The 10,361-nt window shown below is 34.2% G+C and overlaps 1 protein-coding gene across 2 annotated transcripts; it reads right to left on the bottom strand.

Moving 5' to 3' along the window:
• Positions 1 to 1,719: 1,719 nt before the first annotated feature.
• Positions 1,720 to 8,275, bottom strand: LOC114268906 (laccase-1). 2 transcript variants are annotated; one of them, XM_028210138.2, is made up of 6 exons: positions 8,119 to 8,275; positions 7,406 to 7,557; positions 6,128 to 6,369; positions 5,407 to 5,535; positions 4,032 to 5,155; positions 1,720 to 2,198 (listed from the first exon to the last, which is right to left on the bottom strand). In XM_028210138.2, exons 1-5 carry the CDS (start codon positions 8,221 to 8,223, stop codon positions 4,047 to 4,049), a joined length of 1,737 nt encoding a protein of 578 aa, XP_028065939.2. In that variant the 5' UTR covers positions 8,224 to 8,275; the 3' UTR covers positions 1,720 to 2,198; positions 4,032 to 4,046. The 2 variants fall into 2 exon arrangements, 1 of the variants encoding a protein (XP_028065939.2); XR_014356140.1 differs by lacking the exons at positions 4,032 to 5,155; positions 5,407 to 5,535; positions 6,128 to 6,369; positions 7,406 to 7,557; positions 8,119 to 8,275 and adding an exon at positions 2,762 to 2,997.
• Between the last annotated feature and the right edge of the window lie 2,086 nt (positions 8,276 to 10,361).

Genomic DNA, 10,361 nt, shown 5'->3' on the forward strand with positions numbered 1-10,361 from the left:
GATCCCTTCCATGCATATCCTCTTTCATCTCCTCCTTACAGGAGGTTGAGGTCAGCCATTGCACATCCAACGGCTATAAAAAAAAATATATATTAAATTGAAATTTCATTTTATTCCCGCCCAAAACAAAACAGATTTTGGTCCTCCTTCTCTGTCGAATCCACAAAAACACACACTCACTCCTTCTCCGTCTAACCCACCCTCACCAGCGACCCAATACCGGCGGCGACCCACTCTCGACGCCGTTGCAGATCCGACGATGGTGACCCAGCCTCGACGCTGTTACAAATTCTGTCTACTTAGGAAACAAGAGTCGTCACGCTCTTCTTCTCCACCTCACCGAACCCGTCGCACCGGTAGACCCTCTCGACGCTGTTGCAGAATTCTATGTCTTGTGAAGAGACTTTAAGTGTTTCAAACAATAGTGGTATTGATTTGTCTGGGGCATTTGAATCTCTCTTCGGTTTTGAGTCCTTGGACTCGTCAAATTCTGATTTTTCTCAATCTATGTCACTTGAGGCTAGTCTTCCTCAAGGGGAAAGTAAACCAGATCTTGGTATGCATGTGCCATTGTCAATGCTTGAGAATTGGTTGTTTGATTAAGGTGTTGTTCAAGGGATCAAAGAAGAGTTGACTGACTTTTCATTTGATGAAAATACAGAATTGTTTTAGAGGAATTAATTCTTATTTTGGGCTTTTTTAAAAAAAAAACTCAATTTGTATCTTTTGTTGCTTTTTTAGTCTAGGCGTTGACATGAAGAGCAATTTTATGGTCTGATAATTCAAAACTTCATTCAAACCTCAAGTTATTTTTGTTGTCATTTTGCCTTCATTGATACTCTCTGCACCTCTAAAATGTTATGGTATTTGTTGTTTGTTGCAGAGATCTGTTGTCCATTAATGCTTTGAACCTATTTACTATGTATATACAAATTGTCTCAAAGAGGGTAGCTGTTCTATTGGAAATTAATTTTAAAAGTTGCATGCTGAGACCATTCTCTATGTATTTTGCAAAAGAAAATTCACTCTATTTTTTCTTCTTTTAACATATCAAGGAAATATGATCCTTTTGCCAATCAATTGTCATTTATGGGGATGGTTGAATTAAAATCGATCTCAGATGTGGATATGAATCCAGATGGACACAAATTAGTATATCATGAACCTGATTTGTTGGTAAATTAACCCCAGGACAAAAAAAGCAAAACAAAGTTATGTGTGGTTGACTCTGCTAAGTTTAAACTGAAACTTGGACTACAAATTGAGGTTGCTCCATTTATTAGTTTAAGTTTTCAGTTTTGTGGCACCACACCATTGGAAAAATCTAATTCTCTGTTTCTGTTTTGTCTTCAAATTTTTTATTTGTTTTTTTGAAAAACAAACTTATATGAGGAAAACATATGTAGCAATAGAACACAAATTTACCACTATCTTGTATGAAAATATTGCACCAGATCTCTATTTGTAGAACAAGTAGTGATCTGTCTATACAACAAAAGCATTTGAATTGCACCCAAAAATCTGATAACCCTGAAACTTTTCCAATTCTCCAGCTAAAATTTCACCCACATTCAGTTCAAGTAATTAATTCAGCTGAAACTAATTTCCATATCATAAAAGTATGGGTAATCACCATATTAACACAAACACAAAATATGATGGGAAGCCATGGTTTGGGCTTTTTTGGCTATTTTAGTCACAAAAAATAAAATAGGTTATTTTAGCCATAACAAATAAAACATCACATCTAACCCATAATCATTACATTCTTCTCTCACAAAAAAACTCAAAAAAGTCAAAAAGCCCTTCCCAAACCAAGCTTTTAAGCCCAGGCTAAAATAGCCAAAAAAGCCAAAAAGCCAAAAAGCCAACCCACTTCCCAAACGGAGGCCAAATGTATTCAAATATTCCTACTCAGATAAAAGTATAAAACTATAAATACAAAATACAAATTACAAATTAACAACTATGAACACCAATCCATGAGCTCCAACACCAATTCTATAAGATACATCAACAACATTAATAAAACACACTTTCCAGCCCAATTTCAGCAACAATTTTCAGCATGATGAACAACAACAGTTTGACCAAACATTCTAGCCCAATTTCAGCGACATTAAGGAAGAAACCTTCGTTTATGAGCTGCCATGACTGAAATTTCCAGTGCGTTCCGCCTCTTTGCGCCTGTCAATAGCCTAAAACGAATTTTTTTTTTTAAAAACATAGCAGCAAACTAAAAGAAAAGCAAACAAAACAAAAAGCTTGACAACCCATATCAAGAAAACTCATAAAAGAAAAGCAAATAGAGTGAATTTTCTTTTGCAAAATACATAGAGAATGGTCCCAGCATGCAACTTTTAAAATTAATTTCCAATAGAACAACTACCCTCTTTGAGACAATTTGTATATACATAGTAAATAGGTTCAAAGCATTAATGGACAACAGATCTTTGCAACAAACAACAAATACCATAACATTTTAGAGGTGCAGAGAGTATCAGTGAAGGCAAAATGACAACAAAAATAACTTGAGGTTTGTATGAAGTTTTGAACTATAAAACCTTTGGAACAAGATAGCTAAACAAAAGAAAGCTTCAAACCCCGATCACTTATCAATCTTCTCATATTTCCAGAGCCAAGGTTAATGAATAAGAAACATCAATTAATTTATATAAATATGACCTCTGTCCACCGGCCTAAGGTTTGGAAGAAAAGCAGGAGAGAGAAAGAAGGAAAACAGAGGTCGGGAGCTTCTCACCAGTGTTTCAAGAGCTTCTCTCGGTCGTCGGGAGTGGGTCGCCGGTGAAGGTGGATTCGGTGGAGAAGAAGGGGACTGTGTATAAAGCTGTATAGCTCTGTTTTACTTTGGGCGGGAAAACCCAACTGAATTTTTTTTTTTTTTTTTTTAGCTTTTTTTTAGCTGTTGGATTTGCGACGGTTGATCTCTGCCGTTGCCAGTAAGAAATGAATGAAAGGTGTTAAGGAGGGGATCCGGACTCGATTCTATTTGCACCCAAAAAATTGTTTAGTACGGCCCATTTCTTATTATTCTTTATTTAATTATTTAATTTTATAATTTATTCTTTATACACTATATTTTCTCTAATAATTTTATAATTTATTCTTCATACACTATATTTTATATAAAGATAGTGTATGAAGAATAAAATTAAACAGAAAAAAATGATCTATTATATCAAGCATTACGAAGAATTGACCATTAGGTTATGTTTAAATTATGAATTTCGGTAGAGATTTAAAAACAAAAGAAATAATGTAAGTGAAATGTGAATGAAATATAGTTATTTTTCATCTATATTTCACACATTTTTTTTTTCCTTTCCATTTTAAATTTTTTTATCAAAATTCATGCTCGAAACACAGTCTTAAGTTTTATCTTCAATTTACAAATGACATTAAGATAATCATTTTATAAATATTTCAGGATGAAAAAATATTATTTATAGAGATTTTTTTATATATATACAAAATAATGTGACAGTGACAATTTATAATTAAAATAAAAGTGGCATTCTATATAAAGATTTTGTTTGTATATTCCTGTTTAATTTTCAAATTAAAAAAAAAAACTGCCATTTTCTGTTTTTTTTTAGTGAACTTTTTTTTTATACTTTTTACAAAAATATTTTATTTTTTTAAATGCATCTAAAAATTTAATAAATAAAATAAAGAAAAAAAAAATCAAAAACAGATTAAAAAACTAAACCAAACAATGCTTTATTGGTGATGTCCTGTGTCAGTAGGTACTCAGTAGCACTGCTTGAGGATGAGAAGAGTATTTGGGTCGCATATATACAAACAGTCTAAACAAAGCTGAAATTCCTTCTATTTATTTTGGTAATTCAAAGTTTTTCCAATGATCATGTTCACGATGACTCAAACTACCATCACTCAATAACCAACTAGAGGGGGAAAAAAAATCTAAAAATGTTTCAATGAACTAGCACATGGTAAAAATTACAAGCCTTTATTTACATTGAAGCTCATGAATAATCCGGAAGACTTACGGAGTCATTGAAGAATCAACAAGAGGGAAGATCTTCAGGAGGCGGAAGCAACCGTTGAGACGGGTCTGGACCATTTTCAACTACCAATCCAGTGGCTAGACCCCATGAAGTATGTGCCTCTAGGTGACAATGTATGAACCACGCTCCTGGATTGTCTGCATTTATACGAATGGCAGCCCATCCCCCGCTAGGAACCGCCACCGTGTTTCTCTCAGGAGGATCGACAAGATTGTAACGACCTGGATCCTTAACATCATCAAAATTCCCAAAACCTGTCCCAACAACAAAGAAATTGTGACCGTGCACATGGATAGGATGATTTTCCACGTTAAGAAAGCTCGTGTCTTGTAACACGATTTCTAGCTTCGTGCCATAAGGTACCACCAAAAGCCTAGTACCAAATTCGGTATTCATGTTTTGTGTCAATGGATTCACCCCTGTATAATTGAAAGCGTGTGGTGGCTTTTCTGGGAAATTGTAGGCGTAAGAGCTTGTTTTGAGGTTCCGGTAATGGCATTCCAATATTGACATGGTATGACGGACAAACGATTGGTTGTTCATCGAAGCCAAGAATCTCTTTCCATATAAGCCCTTGCAGGTTTTATTACCACCACAATCCTGTAGGTTTAGGCTTATGGTAGTTGTTACTCGCTTATTGATCTTTTTGGGCACGTTGCAAGGGTACTTAGTAGATGCTAGGCTTCGAATCTTGTTTGAAAATTTTGTGGCAAAGTCAGAATCGTTCATTTGAGGAAGGTTTTGAGGTAGATGACTGCAGGGTTTCACCGCGGTCTTAATTGTATCCGATTCTAGAGCATTGTATTTTAAGAAGCCAATTGTGGTCGTTTTATCAAAGGGGAAAGCTGATGTGACATAAGGTCGTGCTGCCATTACAAACGTGCCCGTGGGGTCGGGTACTTGATTTGCAGTGAGGAGGACATTGGTGGTTTGTCCAGGGGCGATCATGATGGCAGTGGTGGTGAAGGGTTTTGTGTAAACAGCGTCGACTTCTATGACAGTTAATGTGTGGTTTGCCACGGCGAAGAAGAGCTCATTGTTCATTGCTGCATTGATGATTCTGAACATGTAGGTTTTGCCGCGATCAATGGTCTGGATGAAAGTGTCTGCACATTGTGTGTCGATGATGGAAAATGGAAATCATTTTGGGCATTTATGAAAATATAATTTTTTGTATTGAAAAAAAAATAGGCCTAGTTTAACATTCAAGTTTCAACAATTCAAATTGGGTGCTTTTTGCTTCTGATTTCTGTATTTCATTTCTCAATATATAAATGTAGAAAAGTGGAGGGTATTCATGCAAAAATAAAAAATAAAAAATAAAAATTTAGAGCTAGTAAAGTATTTAAGATTTAACCTTGGATGGAGCAGGGATAGAGGGGTCCTGGCATGCCATTAATGGTGTAAGCATCTGAAGAGCCAGGCCCTCCTCCAAAAATCATCATTTCACTCTCCACAGCTTCTACATCACGATTCCACCATTCTCCTGTGTTTGGAAGATAAACATGTTTACTACATTAGTAATAATATGTTTAAACGATGAAGAGTGCCTTATACTACTTTTGTAATTGTCGATGTCCACAATCTTTTTAAAGGATGTGTTTGACTTTGAATTGCAACAGTTTCGCCTCTTAGTTTTAAATCCAGTTCCAATATTCTAATAAATATCGCCTAGTTAGGATTTTTAAAAGAAATTGCACACATTGAGTATTTTTATGTGCAAAATCGCACACTTTGATTGAGGGAGAAGATGAGTCAAAAGGACGAGAAGGAAGAGAAAAAGGGAAGTAGGTGGCAGGACTCAAGGAAGGCATAGAGAGATGGGCACGAGGTGATGGTGCAATAACAATTTTTTGATGGAAAAGGAGATGTTAGTTGTGATGAAATTATAATTTTTTCCTTAAAAATAGGTCGTGCACGCAATTCTCGTTAAAAACCTCAACTGCCATTATTGATTGGACTAATTAAAATTCAAATCCAAAATTAAGAAACAAGAAACTCTTGCAGCTAAGATTACAAAGATTAAATTAACACAAACTTTTAGTTAGTGAAAGAGAAAGCAGTGACATAAATATTACCAAAAATGATTGGAATTTCAGATTGAATTGGAGCTGAAATTGGATAAGGCAAGCGAGGGTAGATAAGGAAGGCACCATAGAGGGAAGCTCTTTGCCAAGAGAGATGGGCATGCCACAATAGGGTACCCCTCTGTTCTGTAACGGTGAACTTGTAAGTATAGGACTGCCCTCTTCTGATAGGGCATTGGGTTATATAAGCTGGTCCATCTGCCCATCCAGTTCTTAGCTGCTTTATTCCGTGCCTTTGTTTTTTAATATTTGCATAATCAACACAAACTTGTGTTAATATATAAAATGTACAAAACAACATTTACTTGGCATGACACCCGATACGATTCCATATCTGTTTTTTTGTCTTATTTTTATTTATTTATATGTATTTGCATAATCAACACAAACTTGTGTTAATATATAAAATGTACAAAATAACATTTACTGTGCATGACACCCAATACGATTCCAAATCTGTCACGTAAATATTTTTTTGTCCAATTATTTATCTCAAGTTATTAATTGAATCAAATGAAGACAAAATAAAAAATTAAAGAATAAAATTCCAAGAATTAAAACTCTGTAGAGACTGAAATAATACAAGGGGACTAGTTATATAATTTGTCTCAATATATTTTATGACCTTGGAGCATTGTGTCACAATTAGTGCTTGGTTTTAGAGTTGAAAAATTAAAATAGATTTTAGGGCAAATTATGTCAATAGTTCTTGTATTTTGCTCCAATCTCTCTCCCTCTGCATCAACCCTTCCACCTCCTCCAGTCACGACCCCCCTCCCTCTCCCTTAGCCCCTCCTTCACTTTCTCCAACCGTGACCCCCTTGCCTTCTCCTACACTGTCTCGTCACTTCAACACCTACTCGACCATTATATTTTTCTCTTTCTACTCCTCTCCTAGTCAAATGGAATGAGATATTTAAACAAAATTACAAGTCAAACTCATTGAGTTGTATGTATAGAATAAACAATATTGGTAAAATTACTATTTTGCCCTTAGAAATAAGTGCAAGCTCACATGGACCTTTTTTGTCAAAAACACTAAGAGATGACATTAATTGGATCAAAATGAGACAAATTTTAAAAATTCAAGACTAAGATCAAGTTAATTAAAATTGTAAGAAGCAAAATAGGTGTAAAGTACAGAAACTGCTAACATAATTTGTCTTAGATTTTACTTGGAACTGGAAGTATGGAAATATGGAAATGGAACAGAACGCAGCTTTTTCATTGATTTATTGAAAATTCACACCAAAATGTTAGAATACTCACCAATGTAAAGTGGTGTTCCTATCAACACTGTTGGTGACTTTGATATCAACATTATCACCTTCATTCACAGCTATAGTTGGCCCTGGATACTCTCCATTCACCGTTAAAATTGGCTTTGTATTACATAAACGGGTTACTTTTTTCCACTCAACCTGATAAAACGCAAAATCAAATTTTTTTCAACAACTTTCATGCCATGTGTCCATCGTGATTTTAAATAGCAATATCGAGAGATGCATTGTTCTCAAGAATTGGGTGATGCAAGTGTGAATTTTTGAAAATCATTAGTCACAAACAAATTCTTTATAATCACCAGACCAGCTGCATTGGCTATGAATCGTGAATCGATACACTCTAGTAAATGGGTAATAGTGAAATTACATATGTATTAACAGGTTTGAGAGATGTATTGACTTATAGTCAATTCACAGTTAATAAGATTGGTCCACAATAAATACCTTGAATTCGACTTCTTTAAAATAAAAATAAAGAAAGTTCTGTTTCATGGCTGATAAATTTACAAATTTCACAATTGCATCATTCAATTTCTAATACATATCGCTCGATACTTCTGATACTGTTACTTTACAAGTGGTATCTATTTGTCTCCTGATAAGGACTATTAGTGTGTGTGCATGTGTGTGTGTGTGAGAGATAGACAGAGAGAGAGAGAGAGTGAGAGTGAGAGTGAGAGTGAGAGAGAGAGTGCCTACATTGAAATGAAACTGCTTGGTGTTTGATGAAGAATGAGAAGGTAGAACACCCACAAGGACAAGAAGTCCCACCATTAGCAAAGCATAGCTGCCTCCCATTTTCATATTCTAGAAGAACTTCCTAAAGCTTGTGACAACCAAATCCCAAAAACATTCTACTAACCACTCCCCCATGATCACCTATATATTTAGTTTGAATTTCAATTTTATAATTATTATAAAAACTTCCATCTATTCTGTTAAAGAAGACAAATTTTGTGGTGAAAGACAGAGAGCAAGAACATGTCAATTGGCCTTTTTATGTGAATGAAAATTATTTGGAATCTTTGGATGCTTGAATCCAGCTATTATTTATAGGTCATTATAATTCATAGTAGTTTACATTTTTAGATTTGGCAGATTGTTATCAAACCCCATTGTAATTCATGCATTACTTGGACCAGTGATTTAGGGTATAAAAAAAGTAAACATTCAAATTACTGCTAGCTAGCTAGGTTGGTGTGGTGGGTTAAAATCAAGACAAAACTTGGACTCAAAGAGTATCTTTTATTTGCCATAAATAATGCATGTTAGATGGAGCCTCCCTACTCATCCATGTTCCATTCTAACTTGGGAAGGGAACGGTTACTATCCGACGAACAACTTTAGGTCCTTATTCTCTATCCTATCATTTTTTTGCAGGTCCTCGATTTTTAAAGGAGTAGTGATCAACCAGTCATTAGAGATGTTGAATGGGAAGAGGGATTTGGACCTCTCCATGGCTGTCCTTACCTTATACATTATGAAGCATAGAGAGTCCTCTGCTTGCTGTGACTTTGAAATTAGTAGGAGAGGTAGCACATATTTGTGACTAGGAATGGTTTGGTTGGGGTGGGTTGGATGACTTTTGTGACTACATCTCTATGTGGTTGGTGAAGAATTATTAGATGTGATATTCTAAATACATATCAAGCTAGTATCTTAATTATTTTTTTGGAAGGTGAGTCAATATGAGCTTCTTCGTAAAAGAATTATATTGAATTAAACAATTAATTCCAATGTATCAAAAAATAAATAAATAAATAAATTAGACAATCAATATACAAGAAAGGTTAACTAAGACATGCTCAATATCAACTACCAATATTAACATGATAAATAATTTCAAAATAAAGACATGTTATTTGGTGATTTTGGAGCAATGTTCCACTCTATTTACCATGTGCACTTTTTTTATTGTCCCACAAAGCGCAACATAAAAATGGACTTCACTGTTTAAATCAAATAAAAAATAAGACATATGCATCTGCCCTTCTAGTAGTAAGTAATCCATAATAATGTACTTGAAATCTCTTTTTTTTTTAAATTTTTTTTTTTTAGTTGTTAATAAGAAAAAGGGGTAACACAATTGAGTCTATGTAGCATTCGAATCAACAATCTCGTATTATAAAGTGGCTTTACACAAACACTAAGTTAAAGGTCATAATTTTCTATCATACTTTCAACTTTCTAGACAATGATCTTGTTGAGAGTTGACCATGATTTTTCAATTGTGAATGTGCTGAGTTAATCTAATTTGTTAAATATACTCAAATTCACTATTTAAAAATCGTTTAAACACATCTAAATCATAATTAAATTTCATTTTTAAGCTGTCATATGAAGACCCACTTAAAATTGGTTTAATTGGGTTGAAAATGGATTAGATTAAGCGGGTTGCAACGAGTTATACAAAATAGATAAATCAATGAATTGAATTTCTATAATAATACAAGCGAAATTTACTAAAATTAGAAAATATATAAACACACATATATATGTATAGAATCACTTACTCATAACATATGCATAAATTAATTTTACTTTAAAAATAAATAAAAAAAGAAAAAGAAAATCTCATTTAATATTACCATATTTTCACTTTGAGTGAAGTAAATTACTCGGACTTTCCCTGACAAATGTGATAAATACAATCGACCCCATTACTTCACTAAATTTTGATATTCCATTAACTCAAAGATTTTCTAAACATTCTCAACAAAACCTATATAATCACACACACACTCATATGCTATCCATTACAAAATCTATTAGTGCTTTCCAAACATGACATAAGTAGCTGTTGAAAGGCTCAGCATGATGGAAGATCTTGAGGAGGAGGTCAAAGGCACTGATTAGGACCCGACCCGTTTTTCGCTATCATACCCGTAGCTAAACCCCATGAAGTGCCTGTTTGGTGCAGCTTAAAAGCTGCTTATTTTAGC

This window comes from Camellia sinensis, chromosome 15, assembly GCF_055761805.1.
Source record: "Camellia sinensis isolate YWXY chromosome 15, ASM5576180v1, whole genome shotgun sequence".
NCBI classification, from domain to species: Eukaryota; Viridiplantae; Streptophyta; class Magnoliopsida; order Ericales; family Theaceae; genus Camellia; species Camellia sinensis.